The sequence below is a fragment of the Lates calcarifer genome, linkage group LG17, assembly GCF_001640805.2.
Source record: "Lates calcarifer isolate ASB-BC8 linkage group LG17, TLL_Latcal_v3, whole genome shotgun sequence".
NCBI lineage: Eukaryota > Metazoa > Chordata > Actinopteri > Centropomidae > Lates > Lates calcarifer.
The window spans coordinates 19,011,269-19,037,014 of record NC_066849.1 but is presented as its reverse complement, the minus strand read 5'-3'; the positions used below and the strand labels follow the sequence as shown (position 1 = coordinate 19,037,014).

At 41.2% G+C, this 25,746-nt stretch overlaps 2 protein-coding genes across 2 annotated transcripts in view; both read left to right on the top strand.

The window, feature by feature from the left end:
* Window positions 1–25,746, top strand: part of rabgap1l (RAB GTPase activating protein 1-like) — a 108,403-nt gene that overhangs the window by 28,418 nt on the left and 54,239 nt on the right.
* gpr52 (G protein-coupled receptor 52) lies at window positions 10,521–18,392 on the top strand. Its single transcript, XM_018695287.2, has one exon. It carries the CDS (start codon window positions 12,793–12,795, stop codon window positions 13,912–13,914), a length of 1,122 nt encoding a protein of 373 aa, XP_018550803.1. The 5' UTR covers window positions 10,521–12,792; the 3' UTR covers window positions 13,915–18,392.

Below are 25,746 nucleotides of genomic sequence, written 5' to 3'. Positions count from 1 at the left end.
TTAGTCATGTAAAGACACTGCTTTTAATTACAAGTTGCACTGCGTAACTCTGCAGCTTTATGTAATTCTGTTATATGGAGACACCTTTGAGTTAAATGCACGAGTTTGCATGATTCTGATAAAGATATTTGCTGCTGTGTTTCATATTTTGATTATTTCATAAGTTTCTTGTTATCTGTATTTATCTTCTGAAACTAAAATCTCCAAATGTGATTGAGCAGTTGTGTAACCAAGGTCTTTGACCCCATCCTCACATTACTAGTAAGAGATTGCAAAGTAGGAACTAGAGTGGCAAAGCCCTACTGGACCAGACAGCAGAAGCAGCAGCAGCAGCAGTAGGAGGAGGTGATATAAACACTCAAAGCAGACAGAGATCCTTGCTTTTATGGATAATACAATAGTCTTTCTCTTTGCCTCACAGAGATGGGCGAAACTACCTGTCTCGATCAATAAGCAGAGAGAGAGGGGTTAGATGGAAAGAAGAAAAATGGAGAGATGGAAGAATGTGGGCCCATAAATATGAGGTTGTAGTCACTGAGGGGAGAATTGGAGAAAAGGAATGTGTGTAAACGTCAGGAGAACTGGCAGATTTCTCTCTTTCCTGGATCACATATTTTTCGTTGTCTTTCACCTGCTGAGTAAATTCCTCTTTTTGTCCCTCTCAATATTTCAGTTTCTCTCACCATCTTTATCTGTTAAATTGGGACATTTTGTCTTTTGTACTTCATGCCCCATTTCTCTCCTCAGCTTCCACTTCCACTGTCCTTTTTCTTTCTCTTTCCCGTAGTATCTTTCTTTTCCCTCTCAACAGTGCCTCACTTGTTTGTCTCATGTGCCATCTTCCTGCACTGCTTACACTCATTCTTCTTGTCTTTCATATGAGCCATGTTTTTCTATGCCTCTCTCTCTCTGTTTCTGTCTCTCTCTCTCTCTTTCATTACATAAGACCAAGCTCCTGTAGTGCTGCTCATTTATTCTCATTCCACTGGCTCGACCACGCCCACATCCTCTGTCTTACTGGAGTAGTGATGGTATTGATAGGCGGGTGGCTGCGCTATTAATAGCTGCACCAAATGAATGGAATTGAGGGAAGGTGGAGGAGGGAGGGGACGAGGGAAGAGAGGCAGATGACAGCAGCGGCGAGGGCGATGTGTAGTTTATTAATGTCTGTTGTCTGGGCTCAGCGACAACGTTAATGCTGATTGAATTCTAAGTAATTGGACCGTCGCCCTTATGGAAGGGGCACTAGTGTCCTTAAACAGCACCGTGTATCACCCAGGGTTCTGGACAGGCGTCATGTTAGTGACCCACAGCTAACGGGTGTTAAACCATGTGTGGTTTCTAGTACTTAAACCTACAGTACATCAGCGACACAGATTTCTGTTTTTATATTGCATTTGGGGATTGAACTAATTTTAATTGTGATTTTGAGTTGTAGATTCATAAAAATGAAATGCAGTATCCAACAATCATCATTTTTATTTCATGATACTCTGCTTTTCTTAAAGAATATGAGGTGTAGCATGCATGTTCTATACCCAAAAAGGTGAGAAAAGTGTGATTAATTTGTTTTTCACCTGTGTGTGTGCATAAAGCTTTGTGTTATAGCTGTCCCCAAACATCATTGTAAAGGTCTTAAAAAGTCAGGCGTTTATCTTAATGAAACTATCAGACACCCTGAACAAAATGTCCTTCAGCCTTCAATATTTCACCCTTAGGAATGAATCCTGTGCACTTCTTCTCTAATATAATTTACTGTAGCTGGCCTGTGTTCATGACACAAAGAATTAGTTTAGATAGAAAATAGAGAAAAGGTTGCAGAGTTTCATAAGATACCTTTCTTTGTAAGGTTTCTATTCCTTTTTGTGTCTACATTTCTGCTATAATATGCTGTGTTCAAGTGTTGTACATGTTGTTATGTCATTTTAAATTTGATTCAGATCACATCTCTTTTTATGTTGCCCCATCATGATTCTGACATGTTGCATCATTAAGAGCCTATATCAACAAATTTGGTGGACAGGCAGCAGGAAAATATTGATGCTTGGACAGACATCAAAGACATAGAGCGTCTTAAATTACTTGCCACTTCTAGTAATTTAGCACCCAAATCACTGTTTACCATTGAATTCATACTCTAGATGGATGGTTAGTTTTTTGATACCATAAGATGAGGAGATGCCTTCTCATAAACCACTGACCACTTGTATGCATTATTTTTTATTCCATAAAACATATTGCAAACCTCTAAAATGATCTTTTCTAGCATGAACCATTGGGTTCATCTAACTTACTGAGCGTTTAGCAGCATGTGGCCCTTGGCTGACTCGATATCATAGATCGCAAAGTGTCATGTCCAGTGTTGTACTGCTCTCATTTACAGTCATCACACACAGAGTCACAAATACACAATGTGTCACACACACCATGGCCTCAGGGCATCTGAGACATTCACAAATAACTCCTTTCTCAGCTGGTGCAGCACTGTGTTTGAGGTCGGGGTTGGGGGGTTGCTAGTGACATTTGAACAACCTTTTCGTCTCCCTAGAGCTGAACAAGCCCAAGGTGTGCTGCCACGCTTGAACCCACAGCTTAAAAAAGCTCAGCCAGCTATTTCCAGGCCCGCCTCTCCGAAGACCAGTCTCACTCACAGCACAACCAGCGTGTTAACAGAGGTCAGGATCTCTCCACAGGTACAACGGCTGTAATCAGAAGCTGGAACAGCGGTTTCACCACAGCAGGCCATAAGCAGCCTTCTACTGTATGAAACTGAAGGTCTTCCAAGGAGATTGTTTTGCAAACGAAATTGATTTTTTTTTCTTTTTACCTTTTCTTTTCAGCCTTTTTCTAAAATATCCTGCCGTTTTCTCCCTGGGTAAACAAATCTGTACGAGTAAGAGGGTTAAAGGATTTGTACCAACTATTAGCAGTGGGTATCATTTATATTACATACTTTCTGATTTTAAGTCCTCTAAAGCACTAAATTGAATCATAATACAAGCACAGTATATCAGTGCATATGTAACTGGCTAAGTGGACAGAAATGCAGGAAGTCCAAATATTGGTTTCAGGAACTGATAAATGTAATCGAAAAGCATGTTTCTACATTAATCCTGTGTTAATAACTGTTTTGAATACCTACCCTACTACATATGATATTGTACTAGCACCTTTCTTTGGGTGTTGTCATCCTTTACAAATTCTTTACAAAACATGTAACTAAATCAAAGAGCAAGTTGAGACTAGGAATGTGAGGTGCTTTACATTTTGATGTTGAGTCATATTCAGGCCAGACGCCAGCTTAGCAATGACATTTAACGTCAGTGTACAATCAAAGGTAGCATCAACCATGCAGCCAGGCTGGAATAATACTACACCCACGCCTGATCACCCACATACAGACACATGGAGTACAATGTACATAAGATAGGCTGCCATGGTAACTGCAAGGGTCTATGGACTTCACTCTGCTTGAAGTTGTCTCCATGACAATTCTGTGTCTCCTTTCGCCTTTGTCTCTGAACATCCTGCCTTAGTTCATTAAGTACGTGATATTTGGATAATTGGAACGTTTGTAGGTGACTAGCTACTTATGAATCCATCCCAAATTTCACCCACTACTTCACAACCTTCTGGCAACCATTGCAGTCACTCCCATACACAATGTGTATTTGGGCTTAAAGTGCAAGAATACAGTGCATATTGGTGCTTGTAGTAACATTATAAAAGAGAGCTAATTTTCAGTGCTGGAGGTTAGAATCACAGAAAACCATCTTTACTGACTGTGTTTTTCTTAATACAGTTCAGTTCAGTTCAGTTCGGTTCAGTTCAGTTCCTCTCGCTTATTCCGGAATTGGGTCGCAGGCTAAGCAGGGCATTCCTGATGTCCCTTTCCCTGGCAACGTTTTCCAGCTCTTCCTGTGGGATTCCAAGGTGTTCCCAGGCGAGAAGAGATATATAGTCTCTCCAACGTGTCCTGGGTCTACCCCAGGGTCTCCTCCCAGTTGGGTGTGCCCGGAAGATCTCCAAAAGGAGGCATCTCCCAGGAGGCATCCTAACCAGATGCCCGAACCACCTCAACAGGCTCCTTTCAATGCGAAGGAGCAGGGGCTCTACTCTGATATTTCTCCAGATGTCCAGGCTTCTCACCCTTTCTCTAAGGCTGAGCCCAGACACCCTCCGGAGGAAACTCATTTCAGCCGCCTGTATCCGCAATCTCGTTCTTTCAGTCACTACCCAGATCTTGTGACCATAGGTGAGAGTCGGAACGTAAATCAACTGGTAAATTTAAAGCTTTGCCTTTGGACTCAGCTCCCTCTTCACCACAACGATCCGGTACAGTGACCGCATTACTGCTGATGCCGCACCGATCCGCCTGTCAACCTCACGCTCCATCCTCCCGTCACTCGTGAACAAGACCCTGAAATACTAACTCCTCCGCTTGAGGCAGCAACTCTCCCCCCACCTGGAGGGAACAATCCACCGTTTTCTGGCTGAGAACCATGGCTTCAGGCTTGGAGGTGCTGACCCTTATCCCCGCCGCTTCACACTCAGCTGCAAACCGCCTCAGCGCATGCTGAAGGTCACGGTCTGATGAGGCCAACAAGACCACATCATCTGCAAAAAGCAAAAGATGTGATTCTGAGGTTCCCAAACCGGACACACGCCTCACCTCGGCTGCGCCCTGAGATCCTGTCTATGAATACCACAAACAGGACCTTCTGAATCCGAGGTTCGACAATCAGTCTGAGCCTCCTTTCCTGCACCCTGGAGTAAACTTTCCCAGGGAGGCAGAGGGTGTGATACTCCAATAATTGGTGCACACCCTCCAGTCCCCCTTTTTAAAAATGGTGACCACCACCTCGCTCTGCTACTCCCTGGGTACAGTCCCCGACCTCCATGCAACATTGAAGAGGCATGTCAGCCATGACAGCCCCACAGTGTCCAGAGCCTTTAGCATCTCAGGGCAAATCTCATTGTTAGGGCTGAGCCTGGCCGGGCCCCATGAGCGAAAGCCCGCTACCAGATGCTTGCGGATGAGCTCCTCTCCCAGGTCGGGCTCCAGAAAGGTTCCCCGGTTTCCCTTGTCCAGGATTTTTTTCTTAATACAATGACATCATAGTAGTTATACAGTATCGTCTCATTTCTATACTTTGCTTGGAGTACTCTTTGCTCTGCTAATATATAAAATATGAGTATTTTGATATACTGTCCATTGAAGGTGCTCATGTACTTTAAACACTGATCAGACACAACATTATAAGCAGTTACCAGCTTTAATGTTACAGACAGACAGATCTCTTTCTATATATATAACTTTTTTTCCTGTGTATGTATGTATTATGTATTTATATATATATATTATATATTATATATATATATATATACATATATATACACACACCATTGAGCCATAAAATAAAACTGATAACTGTTTTTTTATGTTGTGGCCAGTTGGTGTATGCATGTCACTTGAAGAAGAAACTTTAAAATTCAAACTTGATTTTGATGTTTGTTTGACAGCCAAAAATCTTTGAAATCCTTCAAAACACATTGGTGTAGTGGACAACATGAGGTGTGATCAAAGCTATAAACAAAGTTGTTTTTCTTAGGTTTTCAAACACTTTAGAGATGCAGGGTTTTCACCCCCAGCTGCAAATACAGTATGTATGTATGCACAGATACTCATTATGCAAATATATAAGCATAAGTGCTCTGGCCTAGCTGTGTGCCCTACCACTAGTTTGAGGTCTCCTATCATTCATGGATGAAAAAAAATCCCCTCTAGGGTCTAAACTCTTGTCAGTCACAGCGTCTCACACAAAGACACTCATGCGCATGCACACACACTCCCCACTATTCCATCCTGCTGCATAGTATCTGTCGGGACCAGCTGCACTGCATGGCTACAACATAGCCAAGCAACACCACCTCCATTCTCCCCTCCTTACAATATAGGTCTATTCACAGCACCCCTCCCTTCCCGACGCTGTGCGTGTCTCCATAATGCAGCCCTCTAGCTCTCATTCACATATCCACAGCAGGAACCCAGTAGGCACCATAAAAGGACACACTGCCTTTCTTCCACAGCGTCATGAAAATCAATATCTGGAAAAGGAAAACCAACAAAAATCTAATCTGTTATTTATGTAGTGTGGTAATTTTGATATATTTAAACAAATTAACAAGAGAATAGGAACTATGAGACAGGGTTTATAATAGATTTTGAGTATTTATGACACTCACAAGCACGTATGTGTAGAGCATGTTCTTGACACAATACAATTAATAGTGTTTCCATTGACAATCTTTTCATTTAAGGTAGAATTTCTTATGTCAATGAAAATTAACATGCAATGCCAAAGCTGTAAACAGTTTTATAAATAAGGATGTTTGCTCTAACTGTAATTTTGCTGCCGTTACAGTAGTGAATACACCCGCTATGTGTGTATTAGCATAGCCTCCTAGCCATGCTGACACTGATATGACAGCTCGGATTAAGAAGATCCACCCTACAGCGTCTTCTTTGGTCACAACACTTGCTGTGTCTCAGTCCTCATACTGACTGTAGCCTCACAGCCAGAGAAGTGCTCTGCTTCTTCCTCTTCCTCACTGCAGAGTCGCACTAGCTTGAATCTCCTGATGCAGTAAATGTGCAGGAGTTGTTATGAACAACATGCAGGTGTCGAGTGAACAACAAATGTAAAAATCCTTTGGTTTGAAAGAAAAAGAGAGACATTTAGCATAATCAGAAACATAGTACTGTATACCCTCAAACACACATTAGTGACACATTTTATGCTTTTCTATGGGAAAAGTATTGCCTTTGTGTTAGTAGTGTTAAAAATACAATGGCTTTTGTTCAACAAATATTTATTTGTCATTGTTGTTTTTCTTTGACAGTCACTCAATTTCAAGTGAAAGTACAAAGAATCACTGTTTACATTTATTCTTTACAAATGACTAAAAGATGCACATTACATCCTGACCTACATGGTGCAAGGACAATAGGAGCTACAGAATAATGAATATAAATATCTCAACCTGAGCAGTCAGAAAGGTCTTCACCGCCATGTGGTGTGAGATTAAATGAAGATGATGGATGGTGATTTCAGTGGGCAGCCCGTCTTTGACCTTTACCTCCTCTTTACCATTCAACTGCAGCAATCCCAGTGTACGCAGTATACATGATGACATTATGCTGGAGGTGACACTGGTAGAGATACTTTTCTGTTAAGGGTGTTCAACATAAATTCTTGTCATGTGAAATGTGATAAGAGTAGCAGTTACTTTGTTTTCCACATGCTAGGCGCTAGCTCCTGTCTTTATATTTGAAATTTCCCTTTCCCACTGTGTCTGCTGCACACATTATCTGTGTTATATTAACCAAAAAACAATAAATAAATGTGCACTTATTTGACGGCTGTCTTACACAACTAACTTTATATTGGCACTGAGAGGTGACTACAAAATTTGGCAAAAACTTGGCATTTCAGTAATGTGTACATAGTACACTGAATTTTTTTCCCCCAAGCCTGCTGCTTGTCTGTAATGCTTTACACTCCAGGATGCCAAACAGCCAAGAGAGGCACACAGTCCAACAACAGTCTGCCTTTCACTGGATTGAGTGCTTAAATCGTCACATTATGTACATGAAGACCAGGATTTAATTTTTGACAAATAGTGTCAACCTATGACATCTCAATTTCCAGTGCAGTCTTTATGACAGGCAAATAAGCTGCACTAAAGGCAATGACTGCTAATGTTGTCAGTGCCCTTCAGCCCGGGGACTGAATTCAGACAAACCTTTGCCCACTGCTGATAAATATAAATACTGGCCTCTGCCTACTAAGCGGGTTTAGTGTTGGTCCGTTGATGGTGCTAGCTGAATGTTGGTATCCAGGCAGTGAACCAGTACTAATCTGCTCCACTAACCACCTATCCCTCTACATTACAGCCCCCAGACTCTTGAACAAGAGGGCTGTCAGTGAACTGAGCTGCACTACAGAAGCCACTGCATTTACAGTTTACATTTGGACAAATGTGTTATGTGTGGGTTGTCTTATGACAAGATACAACCAATCCTAACATTTTACTCTTGTAAATTACATTGATAACTAGCCTTATTAACAACAATTTGTAAAACAAACAGTGTGAAGCGCCTACATTCATATGCTGAAAAGATAAACTCATAATAGTTTAGGCATGAGTGCATGCTGCAGGTTTAGAACCCTTTGCCAGTGCATTCCATGCTTGTACCCTGAAAGGCATAACAAAATATTGCATTATTATCCAATATTATCACATATATAATAACTGTAATTCATCATAATCCATTAAACCACAGGTGGACAGACAATACTTATATCTGTATCCACAGCACCGTGGTTGTATCGAAATTATGGATACTGACCAAAACCAAAGTAGATGGTAGTCTCATGGAAACACAGCTTAACTGATGTGAACAAAACGCATGAAAAAGAAATGGACACCCCCCCCAAGATTTGGAGAATGTTTGTGTTTTGCTTTTTGTCATTGTAGTCTAGTCACATTAAGACATAGTGGTGCATGAAACAAACTTCTTACACCGTCAACGCTATGTCTTTCATTTCAGAGGAAATTTGAAATGAAAGTCATATTTGAGAAATACTGAAGAGACTCATGACACAATTTGGCAAACATCCCATAAGCAGCTGCATATTAACTACTGTTGATGTGACAGTAGACATCAGCATGTAACTTGAGACATTAGATAGTAAATCATGATATAATATCTCTGACTGGAGGGAAGTGTCAACTTAATTTTCTAGTATAATTTTGAACAAAATCCCATGCTTTTTGGCCACCATACCATGCTTCAGTGGTGTATCCCACCTCAGGATTCAAGACCAGAATGAACTATTGTACACTTTTTCCTGGCCACCAGGGTGTGTAATAACTTTTAACCTTCAGTTGACATTGGGTCAACAATGTAGACTTGTTTAAACATAAGACAGGCCTTCCATAAATGTTTTTGGATTATTTTGAGTGTAATATTTAGTGCCATGTGATTATTTTTATACCAAGGTGCCATATATATGTGTATAAACTTTATTCACTTAATTACTTACTCACCTTGTCCTGCTAAAATGTCCTTGAATGAAACCATGAAATCCCTACATCCTTATTCACTGTACTGTGAGTTGCTCTGGATGAACCCATCAGCTGAACGCCTTTAATGTAGATGTAAACTCCCTGCTTATGCCAACACATTGTTGTTGAGACTGGAATCAGCAGGAGCCCAGGGGGTGGAGGAGGGTGGGATGCTGGGAAGCAGTGAAAGGTGAATCAGCCTCCACCTTTGTTTCCAAGTGGCCCTGCTGGCTTTGTTTTGGAGCAGAATGAATTATTAACGGTGGCCTTCTGGTCGTGTTTTTCATCAGTGTCCACCTCCAAAGGTAAAGAACACTGTGCTGAGAGATCTCCATTGACTGGCTTCACCCATAGTGACAGCAGAACTTCAATGCTTCACCAGCTTGAATGTTCTTCTTTAAAGAGGTGGTGTGTCAAGAATTTGGTTGGCTGCATGCCACCTTTTCTGTAAAATGTTATTGCACCCTTTCTCCTGGAAGGCATATTTCCTTGCTGTTGTTTAGATAACATGTTTGGTTTTCCATGATGGTTTGATATCTGATAAGTTGATATAGTGAAATAGTAGAATGTCTCCTGTTGTCCATCTGTTGCAAATATACCGTAGTAATCTTACAGGATATCTCTACTCGTTCTACAAAGGATTGACTTGTACAACTTTCAGTGTTAACTTATGCAGCAGTGCATCCTCACTGAATCATCCGACACATCAGTTCAGCCAGAAAATTCTACTAGCTGTTGAGTCTACATAGTGTAAAATCCCTACCACCTTTTCCAAATAATCACAGCACTCCAGACTTCCTGGAAGAGGGCAGGTGCAGTGCTGTTTTCGAAAGTAGCCATTTTCCATCTGACTTGCAGCCAGCCGCTGCTCATAGGCTTTAATGGGTTCTCATTGTTAAAAAAAAAAAAAAGAAGAAAATAATAATGTTAAAAAATTGCTCTGCATTTTCTTTTTTTGCAAGACTCTCCTGCCCAGACATGATGCTTGACAGTGTCTTTCCATCCGCTTGTCTGCTTAGCCAATTTGTCACTTGATCCTCTTTATCATCTGCTGGCCAGAGGATGCTCCCAACTGGCCAAAATGCCTGGCAACTGTTACTAAGGTGCAAGCATAACTGTGCTAAGCTGTTGGCTACATAAAGAATAAATACACTATACATATAGACATATTTTACTAGGATTAGCTGTCCAAGATGTTCCTGTGGATTATGGAGGTGGAGTGCCATCCTGTACACATTATACACTAATGTATTTTAGAAAGTGGCCAGATGAGACTGATGACTACTTGTTTTTCCTTTTTCCACCAAAGTGTTATGAAATGTAGATTTTGTAATTATTTACTGTGATACTTACACTAACAAACTGGGACCAGGTAGATGCTTGGAGAAGGGAGAGTGAGAGGAAGAAATGGGACTGTAAGGGGAGGGGAAAGTAAGATAGGGGAAGGGGGAGGGGTGGGGGCTTTAGTTAATAGAAAATAGACTCTGAGAGATAAGTAATATGTAAATAGGAAATGTATCCAAATTTACCTCTGGGAGCGAGCCAGTGTGAGAGACAGAATAATGTGGCAGGGAGCCTCAGGTGCAGCTGGGAGGAGAGGAGGCGGGGCAGTGAGCAAGAGGCTAAGGGAGAGAGAGTGAGAAAGAGGGAGGGTGTATGTGTGTGTGTGCGCGTGTGTGTGTGAGTGAGAGAGAGAGAGAGAGAGAGAGAGAGAGAGAGAGAGAGAGACTGAGTGTGCAAGCTAGAGAGATTGTGTGGAGAGGGAGGGAGGGAAGTGTAAGCCAGTCACAGCATCTCTCCTTCTCACTGCACCAGGGCTGAGGGACTCTTCGTCCCCTCGCTTCCCTCGCTGCAGATTTAACTCATTTCCATCAGCGCAGTCATCTTTTTTTTTCTTGCTTTTTACTTGCTGCTTTTGACAGATGCATTGCATTCATCTCTTTCTCTATGCCAGGATTTAAGGATCTGTTTATTGAAAACACGGGTTGTCCTGTTTAACGGAATTAAAAGGGGGACGTTTGCAGAGGACAGTGCTTAAGACTGGGACTCCGACTGAGACTTGGTCTTTTCTTTATGCTGCTAGAGTGGATTCCCCTTTTGTTGCGCTGCCAGTGTTTTGTTCAGGGCGACAGACATACCAAGAGAGGAGTTAAATACGAAGCTGTAGGATCCCATACCTCTAGAACTAAACAGCGTGCATACTTAGAGGGACTAAGGCAAGTTAGAAAATCTACGGTTGTGCTAGGTGCTTGAGGAGAAGGTGCTAAGCCTCTCTGTGCCAGTGCTTCAGGATGTCACAACAAAAATGCAAATAACAAGTATACGGGATAAAAAAAGTGGATTGCTGATTGATCCCCACACCCCTCTCTGCAAGTGTCTGCCACAGGATTGCTGAGGAGCCGAAGTGAGTGGAGCACTGAGTTATTCAGCTGGCCTCTCATTGCTCCTGGAGAGTCCTTTCACCTGCCTGCATGGGAGTCTGACATTCAACGCTTTCATCAGCTACTGGACTTTTACATTTGTTTGTCTTTCGCGACTTGCAGTCCAGAACACTGAGAGGCAAGTTTGCACATTTGGATTTAAACTTTAAATCACTTTAATGGCAGAAGTCATCCAGACATTTTGACCCGCTTGGTTGTTACCTCATTCTGCCTGGGGATGCCTTGTAAACACATTTTCCCCCCAGCGCCATGTGTGTTGAGAGAGCTGTGACATTATCTCCTGCGGAGATCCCCATGTTGTTCTAGCCTGTGTCTGTGTTTTGATTCAGACAATAGCTGGGCATACATGGGCTCCAGACACTGACCAGAGGACCACCAAAATAAGGGAAGCCTGCTGTTACATAGTAAACACGCTAGCACCCATGGCACAGTGAAACTTTGGATTGTACTGAAGGGTTGATTTACAGAGATGGATGTAATTATACACCGAGAGAGACTCCTAAGAAGCTTTTTTCCCCTCAGCAATAGCTGCCTAAAATGTTTTTTTGAAAGGTAACTGCATTCAGTACGTTTCATCTGATATTTGAAATAGGGGCCATATGCTGTTTGCGTATTTGATCTCCTTTGATGATCTGTCAAGAGAGGACAGCACTGTACTTTGCTTCACGCTTTAACCTCTTCATATGGTTTCCTCCCTCGCATCTTCTGTGCTCTCTGCCCTTGTGAGGACAGCTTATGCCGTCAGCCTCCCGATGGCAACCCTCATTAGAATCAGGAGATGAGGCCACAGACTGGCAGGCAAAGCAGCAGGGAAACTCGCCTTTGGGATAGATGCTGGCCGCAACACTAATGCTGCCCTGCCCTAGGTTTACTGATGGAATACAGCTTTTTCCCTCTCTCTACTCCTGACTGTTACCCACCCACTACTTTCACTAACCATGAGTGATTGGCAAAGGAGAGCTGAACGGGTTGTCCTACTCTCCCAGAGGCTGTATTGATTTTCCTCCAGTCAGTGTTCATTTGATTGAGACCCAGCTATGTGAGAGTAAGGTGAAAGAGAGAGTGAGTGTGCTAGAGAGAGTATTGAGCTCCGTTAACTGAGGGAGGTTGCAGACGCCCAGTAAGGAGCGGGAGGGGGCCGGCAGTTCTCCAGTTTCAGGCCAGCTGCCTTATGGGTGGCACACCACAAACCTGACCCACCTGGATAGCACCCAGAACAATGAACCAGTCTGAACTGACAACGGACCCGGTGCTCACTGCCAACAGCAGCCATGGAGACCTCTTTCCTGGAAGGGCCTCCAACCACTCCTGTCCCTTGGGCTGGGGGCGGAATGAAGGCCTGGAGGCTTGCGTCCTGGAGACTGCTGTCATTGTACTTCTGACAGTGCTCATTATTGCAGGGAACCTGACGGTAATCTTTGTGTTCCACTGTGCCCCTCTTCTACATCACTACACCACGAGCTACTTCATCCAGACCATGGCCTACGCTGATCTGCTGGTGGGTCTTAGTTGCCTGGTGCCCACCCTGTCTCTACTCCACTACCCAGCTGGTGTCCAGGAGCCCATCACATGCCAGGTCTTCAGCTATGTTATCTCTGTACTGAAGAGTGTTTCAATGGCTTGCTTGGCCTGTATCAGTGTGGACCGCTACTTGGCCATAACTAAACCGCTATCTTACAACCAGTTGGTGACACCATGCCGGCTAAGAGGCTGCATCACCCTCATCTGTGTCTACTCAAGCCTGGTTTTCTTGCCCTCCTTCTTTGGGTGGGGTAAGCCAGGATATCATGGAGACATTTTTGAGTGGTGTGCTCACTCCTGGCCCACCTCTGCCCTTTTTACAGGCTTTGTAGTGTGCATGCTCTATGCACCTGCTGCACTTGTGGTCTGTTTTACCTACTACCATATCTTTCGCATTTGCCAGCAACATAATAGGGAGATCAGTGAACGGCGGGCACGTTTCCCAAGCCAGGAGATGGAGGCTGGTGAGGGAGGTAGCAGCGGCGGGCATCAGGGAGGGCATGGACCAGATCGCCGTTATGCTATGGTGCTCTTCCGCATCACCAGTGTTTTCTATATGCTCTGGCTGCCCTACATAATCTACTTCCTGCTAGAGAGCTCCCATGTGCTGGATAGTCCTGCCCTCTCCTTCATCACCACCTGGCTGGCCATAAGCAACAGCTTTTGCAACTGTGTCATCTACAGTCTGTCTAATAGCGTGTTCCGCCTGGGCATGCGTAGGCTCTCGCAGACAATTTGCTCCTTCAGTCACTGTGCGGCTGATGACAGGGATTTTGTGGAACCTAAACCAAGGAAGAGGGCAAACTCATGCTCCATCTAAAGGGATGACTTCTACAGGATGATGATGAAGATACTCCTGGAATCAATGAGTGGGAGACATGAATATTAACAAGCCCAGGAGCTTGTTAACTTTCAGTTAAATTGGCAGGGCTTGACTAAACAGAAAACACTTCCTGTTACAACAGCCTGTCAGTTGACACCAGTGACTTTGCCTTGGTCACAGTAAACTATGGTTTATTGCATTACAAGCTTTTCAAGGAGATGGGTGCAGTGTCTAAACAGAGGGAGTTAATAACAGATTGGCACTCTGTGGTGGCTTCTATTCTAAGCTATATGACATAGCTGTGGATCACATAGAAAGTAGTCTCCCCATGGCTTCACTAGCCTTTGCATCTCACTGTTTGTCATTTGCCAGGTCAGACCTAGTGAGAAGACAAAACTGTAAATTCAAAAAGATTCACAGATATTTCCTCAGCCATCAAATGTGACCACTCTGTTTCAGACCTGTTAAATTTTGTTAGTGTTTGTAAATTCGATCAACCTTCTACCGGATGTCTTCGCACTTTCTATGACTGTCATTAGCAGATAACTTACATTTGCTTGTGCTCACAAATCTGTTTAAAGATTGTAAATGAATATTAGGCATTTAACTGTATAACCACATGAAGTGACAATGATAACAGCCATTATGCTGCTGATAAATAACAGTTGGTGTATGGCCTTGACTGTTTTCTACAGGAAAGTAACCAGTCTTTTTCTGTGTAAGACTTTTGTGGTGAGTCTGTAAACATGATGTAAGTAGGTGAACAGGAGACAGATGCAAAAAAATATTCGCGATGTACAGGTCAGGTCCTCTGCCACAATTTTTCCAATTAATAGAGTGATTGGCCAGTCACCAATCTGGCAGTTGGTTTGAAATTTGGAAAGCTGTTTTCTCAGATTTTCTGTTGAACATGCTACATAATCAAACAGTGCACAGCAATCTTAAACAGTAAAAAGTCCAATATTGCACTGTGTAGATAGTTATGCAAAACATACAGCATTAGACCAAGGACTGTAAAACTATCTAAACTTAGAAGAGGAGTATTGAAACCTTTAAATTAAGTTTAAATCCCCCAAACTGGAATTAATACTTTTTATTTAACATATTTGTAAATCTGTAATGTAGACTGTCAAATTTCCAGCATATTTAACACCATGCCTACTGCATTAGTGTGATTTCTACATGACATGCTGCTTCCATAGTTTACCAACCAGCTCCTTATCTTTAGTCACTAATTGATCAGTGGACCCTTACTAAAAGCACCTTATTTTCAGGACTCAGACCAAGGGTGTGTCAAGCTCACCCTGGACCAAGGCCTGTACTGAGGGCAGTGAACTGATGCTCTCATCAGATGAATACCCAGCACAGTGTTTTTTTTCCCAAGATCCCTCATAGGTTTTATGAAATAGCCCATCAGCACCAGGATTCCTACCATTGTGTGGCATTCCTGATATGGCTGTGTTATGAGTATTCTGCTAACAGTTTGATGCATGAGTGCTCATGACAGCCATTACTAACCAGGAAATAAATATTACATCCCTCTTCCCCTGTATATGGAGAGCCACGTATACTGGATAGTGACCACACAACAGAAGTAAGGAGCAGTAAAGAAGGTGATAAGAATTGGCAGTGATGAACCTGAAGATGCAGCCTGGTTTTAGGTGCTTTGCATCAGTGGCGTGGCTGTCTTTGTTAGAGATGATAGTGGATTTTATTTCCTAGCAGTGGTGAGCAGAGGCTCAGGTTAATGTGATCTGATCTGTCTGGAGGTTGCTGTGAGGTTAAAACTTAACTGATCTGAAATTACATGCTTAGTTGTGACAAAGGTTTAAGGCTATCAGTAGCTTATCTTGTGTTTGTTTGTTGAACAACAGGCCAGACAATGTTCATTATTTTTAATTTGCCCCACTTTCTTTCAGCTGTACCAGTTCCATTACTGTCAGGCATTAGAAGTCACTGCAGGCCTGAATGTCTTAACGACTTCTCAGTGGTTTTGTGAATGAACCCAGTATTTACTGTGCACGCTTCACAGGGTAAAACCTAACTGGGAATCACAGTATAAATCGGGGGGGGGGGGGGTGACATTGCATTGGTAGCCGGGCTTGTTGAAATTTCCTTAACACATTTGTAACAGATGACTGTGCTTTGTGAGCTTTTTCTTGGAGATGGGTAGTTACCTTCATTCTGCTAAAAAAATAGCTCTTTTGTTCTTGTACTGTGCCCTCCCAGCTTGGAGACTGTTTTACCAATCTGGGGTTTTTGATAGACAAATAGCAGATGATGTGCGCTGCTAAAGCAACCTGCAGACTGCCTTTGGTTATGATTCTCACCCTTTGCTACAGCACACTAGTATAGTCATTCCAGTCAGTTTACCTTGTACATTCCCTTGATCATTGGATCAGTGTCAAAACGTAATTCATTTCACAAGAATACAGCCACGTACTATAGCCAGCGACTTACGCTGATTTCCCTCTTTGCTCATATAGTATTGTTGGTCATCTGTGGTTTAGGCCTCGCTTGTACTGTATATTTGTCCATGCTAGAAACCAAGTGACACAGCAAACCCATCCCCTTGATATTGTAACTGTTGTTCCATTCTATGCTGCTTAACAGTACCCTGTGTAAGTCATTCCTCATTTTAAAGCTGCATTAAGTGATTTTTGACTACTAGGGGCAGAAAGACTCCAGGCCTTTTGCTTATTATGTTTTAGTGACATGTTAGCAAGCAGCTTGCCACTTGACAAATCCAGCAGAAACCGAGTTACATGAGCATTCCAGTAGAGTCTTTCTGGCCACCTTATGAATGTAAGTAAATATTGTTTTTAAGCCAAGGTTTGGTAAACCACCAACAGAAAAATATATGTGTCTCTTGGGTTATCTACATGCTCTACTTTCTTCACCAGCCACTTGTTTACTTCAGCTCTTTACAGTTTTGCATGAGGTAGATAACCTGTAGTCAACTTGAAATAGTCACGTGCTGAGTGGCTTCCCATGGTTTATACTGTATGTGCCGGCAGTGTTTTGGTTTTGTTGGTTGAGATAACTGGGATAACCAAATCAGTGAGGTAAAAGCAGCTGTGTAAAGCTGCAGAATAGGGTGTTGATTCTCAGAGAGATTATCAGCATTCATCACCCTTTAACATAATCAGGAGTTATTTGATTCAGTGTTAATATTAAAAAACATATTGCTTTATGCAGCTTTAATGCATTACAGATTGTTCTGTATACGTGCCTAAAGATGTATTTTGTAGGAAAAGTGAAAAGAAAAAAAAGATGTTGAGAAATAATTAGCGTTACATGGACATGCTGCACTTTTTAAAAACTTTTTCCAGCTACATGAACATACCTTGTGTCCATGTACACGTCTGAAGGCATTTGATTTAATTTTCCATAACTTTATGGTAGGTTCTGTGGGGTTTCCACTTGAACCAAGAATGGGTCAAGTCATTAATTTATCAGTGTCGATCTGACTTCTACCTACAAGTGGGTACATGTCCTACTATCTGACGTCTACATCATTTCTGTAAGATAAGAGGAGACAGCAGATTTGTCTGAGTCTTGTGAATTTCCTTCAACAGCCATATGACCTGGCATATATGAGGAATAACAGTAGGGAAACACACAGCATAGCCGTGTCAAATATTAGACTTATAATTATTTTTTTATTTTGTTAGCTTGTGTTTTTTGTGCTCCTTTGGAGCATAGTGCAGTGAGGTAGTAGATGAAATTTATAGGCTCTGAATTAGTGCTGTATTATCTTCACAATGTGGTGACAAACAACAACAAAATATTATATAAAACAGGAGAGAGATAAATTCTGTAATGGCCTAAAATAAAATAGCTCAGTTGTTACCATGTAATGTAAAAGTTGGAATATTCCTTTAAAGTGGAGGTTACAGTATTTGGTCAGAAGTTGCACAAATATTAATTCCTTTGGTGGGCTTTTTTTGTAGCAGGTTATGTTAAATGCGTGTCTTGGCTCAGGGTTTCAAAACTCCAAGAGCCGTTGAATGAGTATTTAAAAAATAAATTGTTTATATGTGTCTGTATTACACTGACCAAACTGAAGTGTTAGAAAATCAAAACTGTTCTCTTGTTCAAACAAGTTGTCTTACTTTAAAGTGCATTGATAGGGGCTTTTAGTTGAGAGAGTTAAGTAAAGAGTTTAATTACAGGTTGATATGTATTTATTTATTAAATTATGTTAAAACCTTTACACAATATACTGTATATGAGTATACTGTATGTAAAGTGTGTGTATCTGTTTTTAATCTGCTGTACAGCCAAAAAAATAAGACAAACATTCTGACAAAGGTATGGCGCACCCATTTGTGTTAAATCAAGTAGGCTGCTGATGTTTTGAGTAGGAGGCAGAGTGTGTTAAATTACACAGTATCTATTTTTTTATTTTGAAATTTTGTCAAAGGCTATGGTTTTGCTGTTGCTGCCAACCCAATAAAGGTGAAAATAGTAGACATTCACATTTGTGTAGTTGCTTTTGTGAGATGTGTGTGTTTCTTAAGCGACAGTCATCAACAAGTAGAACTCCCCGGAGTCACTCATATTTCCTCCACTCTGCACCAATTTTAAGGAGTGATGAAGAAGATGGCGATGTGGGCTTGTGGCTGTGTAGCTGCCAGTTTTAGTCTCTAGACTTGATGGGATCTGTGCGATTATCCAACGCCTGCCTTAGCAAGCATTGTTAAGGTGCCCTTGAGCAAGATGGTTGGATATTGAGAGTTATTTTCGAGATGTAGCTTTGTAAGAATCACTGAGGTGAGAAAGGTGTGTGTGTGTGTGCATAAATAATGTAAATCTATGTATTTTGTTTTGTCTTCTGTCTATCGAGCGGATCAAATGTTTAAGCTTGCTCTTCGTTGGCAAGAAATTGGGGTAAATATGTCCACCCTGTATTCACAGCCATTTTGTCACAGAAAGAAACCCAAAACGAGACTCTATTGGTATTTTCCTAATGATTGTATCCTGTATCTGTTTAAACTTCTGCCTCTGAGGGTTACTCCAGAAAGATAGCATCAGTGAATACTTTGCAACAAATATGGAAACAAACAAAGCAAAGATTAAACTTTCAGGTTTCAGTCTCTTCATTTTCCTCTGAGCCAGCATATGGCTGATCAGGTGGCATTTGCAAAGTAACAACTCTGCAGCAGGGTAGCCTTTCCTTTACTGCAATTGGGAGTTAATGCACACCATCATGTCTTCTCTGGGCATCCTCATTATAGAGCCCAATCCCTTGTTCTTGGTGCTAAATTGGCCATTGAAATTCAGACACTCAGCCTTTAGACTGCAGACGAGCTTCGAAACAGCCATAACCCTACTGTCTTTACTGTAGTTTACGAGAGAGATGAACAAAAGTAAGATGGAAGGGGGTACTGGAAGAAGATTGAAAGTAAGAGGAACTAGATGGAGAGAGAAGAAATAGAAACATGGGTGAAGTAATAAGGGGAAATGTAGGTGGGAAGAGGAAGTGGGTTGAGGAAGGAACAGGAGCAAGAGAGGAAGGAGGAAGAAGAGTGATCAGGAATATAAACAGTTTCACACTCATTGCATACACAAATGACAATTACATTACAAAATAAAGAATCTAGTGTATTTCTACACCTCATATTCAACATTTTGTATTTTCACCGTTCTTAGTAGCGTTTTATACAATAAAGGTTGCATGTATAATTATATCAGCACAAAAGAGCCATTTTGAAAACTAAACTAAACTTTTTATATTCTTCTTTTTTTGTTTTTGTGTAGATCCAGTGGGTTTAATTTTCATGCCAGCAAACACTTTAAAGAGCAGGCAGCTTTTGGATGCTTCACCAGTTTTTTCTTATTTTTGATATGTTGTTTTGGAACGAAAATCTGTATTTGTTCCTCCTACCAAAAAGCACTGGATCCACTCACAATTATTCAGCCAAACCAAGAGAGGCATCCCGGTCCAGGCCTGCTCAATATTCATAACTAACACTGCATCAGGAATTCCCTTTTATTTCCACAAATGGCAGCACTCGCCTCACTTCCTCTTTCCATCCTGCCACTCTTCTCCTCCTCTTTCCGTCCTGATTGAGAAAGGACCACCTGACCCTCTTTTGAGGTGGGGAAGTCATAATTGAAGGGGAAGCCAGTTCCTGCCTCTGTGTGCTAATGGTGGAGTCTTGCGGCGCCCACCAAAAGCCTTTGATGGCATAAGGAAGACACACTCGTACATCCACACACCAACACACCCTCATACATCTTGCATGGCTTCAGTCTTTGAAAATGCTGGCTGCAGCCTGATAGCTGACAGGTGTTATAGCCAATTGTGTGTTCCTACAGTAAGTAATGTGCAGTGTTAAACATTTTTAAACATTTATTTATCTATTTATAAGACTGAGGCTACTCCCACTCCAGTGGCTCTGTGAGCCTGTGCTTCTTTGAGCTTAAGGTTGGCAGGGATCATCAAGTCACTAGGTTTAATTCTCTATGGGCCATGGATGTCTGTACCAAATTTCAAAGTAATTCATCTCATCGTTGTAGAGATATTTCAGTCTGAACTAGTAGTGGTCAACCAGCTAACTGACATGCTATCATTGCCATCACTGCTGCTTCTAGCGTGACTAAAAAGTGAATAAAATACAATGAAGGCACTTGTGGTGTGCATGCAAGTTCTTTTTTCCCCATCTTTACCCAGTTTTCCCAGACAACTTAGACCACTTTCACCCTGAAAGTAGCCCTGATTTACAGAGCACAATCCCCTAAAAGTCAATAAGTTGTTAAGACCCTTAGCAGTTGACTAACATTTTGTGAGTCAACTCATGACACTAGTTTTTTTAGCAAGTGGCGCAACAGTGTGCCAGGCAGTAAAATTCATAAAAAATTGTAAAATCTTAAAATGACTGAACCATAAAACTAACTGCATTAGAAGCTAGAGTTGTGTGATGGTAATAGAGGACAACGCGACTTGTTTCTTTTGGCTGTCCAATACTCTTAGCTCTCAGTGTACAGCTGATGGTGCTGTCAGCAGCCCATCAGGAGAGACACTCCACAGTGTGATGGGATTTCATAACTGATCTATGACTAAAACGCCAACTTTTACTTTCTCTGATTGTGTGGAAATCTCATATTTTCCCTGCCAGAAGATGAACAAAGATACTAAAATCTGAGTTTCTTTGGTAGAACATGACAGAATGTATAGGAGTTTAGTGTGAGGTGGTTGAACTGAGTTGGGGAGCTGTGGGGGTATTTTTTCTCTATATAGATGTAATGAAGAAAAGATACCAGTAATAATGTTTAGTGTTTATTAAGATGAAAAACATGAATAAACGCAAAAAGGCTTCAAGCGCCTGACCAATTTATATCCCAAAGATGGCACCGCCACTCGCCCAGCAGGGTCGATGCATCGGTTAGAAGTGCAGACTGTGAGTCAACTCTAAAAAATCCTGATTCAGGAACGCTTATTCACAATTCACAAAAAGTATGAGCTTGTTGCAATCAAAAACCTGCTGGTCAGTGTCACTAAATATGTGCGCTGTGTAATTTGAGTTAGCTGTAAAGCACAGTAAATCTGTACATGTAGTAAGTGATCATGAAAGCACACTGTGATGCTGCAGAAAGTACCTGCAGTTTCATGAGAACGCTCTCAGAACCTCTCAGCAGAGCATACTGAAGGGACTTGACATTTTATTCAGAACACTGTACCTTTTATTTTGTGAATGGCACTATCTCTATAATTACCCTGGTTGCTAAGAGGTCGTCCAGCAACAAAATGGTTGCAATTTCAACCTCGACAGTGGACCTGAATCCTATCAGAGTGCCCCACAGCAATAAACTGAAATCTTACCTGGCCACTCATTGTAGGGTGCCTTGGATAAAAGTGTTGGAAAATTCCCTAAAATGTGGAATCTCAGGAAAACTTCATCAGCTACTTTTCAGAGTTTAGCACTTCCATTTCACCACTTGTCCTGGTGATTGCCATAGGTAGGTAGGCTTTCTGTCCATCAGTGGCGACTTGCCTGAGAGCTTTCTCCTCCATATTTTTTAAGTGCTCAGACTCTCCCAAATGTGCACATTGGTTTCACCTGGTTGCAAGTAACACTCAGCATTTCACTTTCAGTTTGAAAAAGTCTGATCCTGCAATTTTTGCTAATTGTCCTTTCAGTCTCAGTTGCATCATCACTGTCCCTTTTTGTCTTGTGTAACGCTGACTACGCAACTAAAGAATCACTTTGTGAAATCCCACCTCACCCTTGAGCTCCATATCATATCAATGGTTAGCAGGCAACTATGAAAACCAATTTGGGTCAGGGTTGTTATTTGTCTGCTTGGACTTTAATGAGACAACAATGCTTCTGTCTGTCTGATAAGGACAAAATTCCTCTGGTGATAAGATTAAATGGGTTATTTTTAACACAACAAAGAATATTTATTGTGTTTGCCACTTGAACCTTAAAGAAAAATTCTGGTGAAAAAGGACTTGATTGAACATGTATTTGGGCAAGCTGCACAGGCTTCCCACAGATTTCCAAATAAAGATTTTTACACAAATTAGTTCAAACTTTTGTCCTTGAGTCCATGTGAAAGTTCAGAGATTAGCCATAGTGGCTAACTACATATCTCATTTAAGGTAAATACACCAGACTGAAATATTCCACGACAGCTTGAAATATACCATAATTTTCCTTTAAAAGCTGTCCCCATGGGTTTTAGTTGTGGTCCTTATTTTATTTAAAGAGCTGGTTGTTTGGGTTAATGTCACATTTAGAATTAGGTTAAAACTTGGGTGAAGGTTAAGGGCAGCCATGTTGCTGTGATGCTTAAGGGTGTTTGCAAGGGAATGCATTACATCATAAATAATACAAGCCTCATAAATATAGTAGTGCAAACTGTGTGTGTGTGTGTGAGTGTGTGTGTGAGAGAGAGAGAGAGAATGAATGCCAGCCTCCTCCATAAGTGGGCCCAGCTGCCAGCCTCCTGTGCCCTGGTTGAGGTTAGCATGCTTAAAGACCTTTTTAAGGACAAACACAAGTGCGGGTGCACACGCAGAGCATAGGCATGGGATGGATAAAATGCATCAACACATAATGTACATCTGGATGAGAATTGTGGCATAGAAGTAATACTTAAAAATATATATGTATATGGTACCCACTCTAAAAAACTACAAAAAAGTAACTCACAAAAATAAAGCTGCTTCCCACAGGCAGTTAGATGCACAAACAATTTTTTATCTAATTGTTTTTATTCTTTTTTTATTATTATTATTTTATATGTATCTGTCATTCTAGAGCTGCTAAATAGTATTTCATTGTTTTGAAACAGTGACAATAAAGACTGTTCTATTAAATGAATAAACAATACAACTTTAAATAAGTGTTTCTTTAACTGGATTATCTAGATTTTGTTTATTTATAGTGGTAAAAATATCTCTCTCTCTCTCTCTCTCTCTTTTTTTTTACTATTATTTTACACTATTTCTATTGCAACTGGATTTTTTTGGATTCAATAATAATCATGGACATGAAATATTAGACAAGGATTTGACCAGAATAGACATTTAGATTGACAGCACCCACATCAGGAGCTGAACTGAGCAGTCAGTTATTGATTCACTTTAGCAACTGTAATGATCATTAAATCTGTGATTGATAAACTGCCGTCATTGATCTACTAGCACCACCTCTCTCCTTCACCTTTCCAGTTTCTCCATGCCTCATGGTTAGACGCACTGAATAATTTAACAGCAGTAAATGCACAGGAAATTCATCATAATGACCACATCCAGATGATTTTAATCAAAATTACGATATACTGGATTTTAAAATGTAAGTCAGCACAAAAAGCTTAATTTATCACAACAAAATTTAATACAACTTTTGTCTGTTTCTTTTTTGTTTCTTGAGGCAGAAGTTATTAAATAAAGAATATATCAGTGTAAAAACTGATGTACAATGTGGGGTTTTTATCACCTGCATTAAAGCAAATAAGCAACATTAGGAATTCAAGTCTCTCAAAAGCTGTTATTGCTCCTTAGTGCTAGCTGATGTTTATAATGTTTGTCATTTTTCCTGCTGTCTGAAAACCAAAACCAAGGAATTCACTCAGTTTTATTGTAATATTCCAACCAATTTCTGTACAGTTAAACCATATCAAAGTAGTGATGTCTGAAACTGGTCAGTGTTTATAAAAGTGTCAAATTTAATGCTTTTATGTGTGAAACAGAATCCTTAAATTTCAGGTTCAGACTGTAAGCCTACGTTCCTCTCTTCCATGGTCAACACTGTCTGACAACTGAGCTTGCCACAGCTGGCTCTTTGAACTGCAGACATTCTTTCTCCTGTTCGAAAAGGGTTTTATTGTGACACAATGGAGCTCATTAAAGTATTGGCTTTGGAGCTGCTTCAATCCACTTTCCTCACCGCAGCGCTAAAGGAACATCTAAAATTTCTTTTATTTCTTTTCTATTGATCATTTTTAATATGATTTGGCATAATTTACAGCAGTATTCTTGCTCTAGCTACTCATACACAGAGGACAAAGACAAGCACCTTGACGGACAGTGGAGGACAAACATGTTTTTTACTGTTAACCTCCCTGCAGACCTCAGGTACTGAAGCTCTGCCAGCAGATGTACAGCCAGCTTCTCTAATTTTCTCTCAGGGCATTTTAGCTGAATTAAATACCATAAGACAGTCAAATTACCCCCTTGGCTCCTTAGCATATTTTCTTCCTCCTCCTATCTCCCCTCTTTCGCTCCACCTTTCTCTCCCTATATCAGTGAGGCAGTGTTTCCCATAGTAGCACACAAGGCCTGGCTGTGTTTGTTAGGCAGTTATTTAGTAGTGATAGTCCAGCAGCTCACCTCAGGCCATCATTGATATGGCTAGTTCTTTCTCTGTGGCATTTAGTCTGGCTATGCTTGTCAGGATGGAGGGAAGTGAATGAATATAATAATAATAGTATAGGTGGTGTGTGTGCTGTTTGCTAGAATGTGTGACTAGTGTGTCATTTTAGTCTTTCTCACTCTCATTTATTTAGTAACTAAATTAATCATCACCAAGAAAGTCAAAATGTTGATCTTCATTTTAATCATGTAGCCGTTATTAATTTGACTTGACTTTTTCGGGAATTCACACACTTTCACACTTCCACGGCAGCCGTGGGCAGAGGCATTATATTTTTGGGTTATCTGTCCGTCTGTTCCATTCTCATGAAACAAACATTAACTTGAACTCAACGAAGAACTGATTAGATTTTGGTGGTCAAAGATCAAGGTCACTGTGACTTTGCAAAACCCGTTTTTGGCCATAACGCAAGAATTCATACGCTAATCAACAAAATGCTAGCATAAATGCATCCTGTGACGGCAATGATGGACTGAAATTAATGCTGCTACCGTGTGTGCACGGTCTGTATTTGTTGTGTTTGCTGAACATCACAGTTGTACAGTGAAGGACGGTGCTAGAATTGATAACATTTTTTGTTGCAAACAAAATATGATGAAATTCAGTCACTAGCATATAGTGACCTTGACCCTAAACATTTTAACACTTAACTTCTGCTTAGCTGCACTCCCCCTCTCATAAAGGTGGATAAGACTGCCAGCTATCCAGTACCACATCCCTGGTTACAGTTGAGTGACTCCATTGTCTCTCTGGTTCTTCCCAACTGAACATCAGGACTTAAGAGGCACTGTGTCGCTATGGAAACCCTGAGTCTGAAGAAGCAACAAGGTTTCAGAGAGTTTATTTGAAGTTTATAAATAGGGCGCAATTAAAATGGATGTTAACATTGGCTCCAAAATAGCAGCCGCTTCATTATTCATTCGCGTGTGATTTTATTTTG

What these genes read in the sequence shown, in the direction of transcription:
- gpr52 (XM_018695287.2), top strand. Translation starts at nt 12,793, where the DNA reads ATGAACCAGTCTGAACTGACAACGGACCCGGTGCTCACTGCCAACAGC.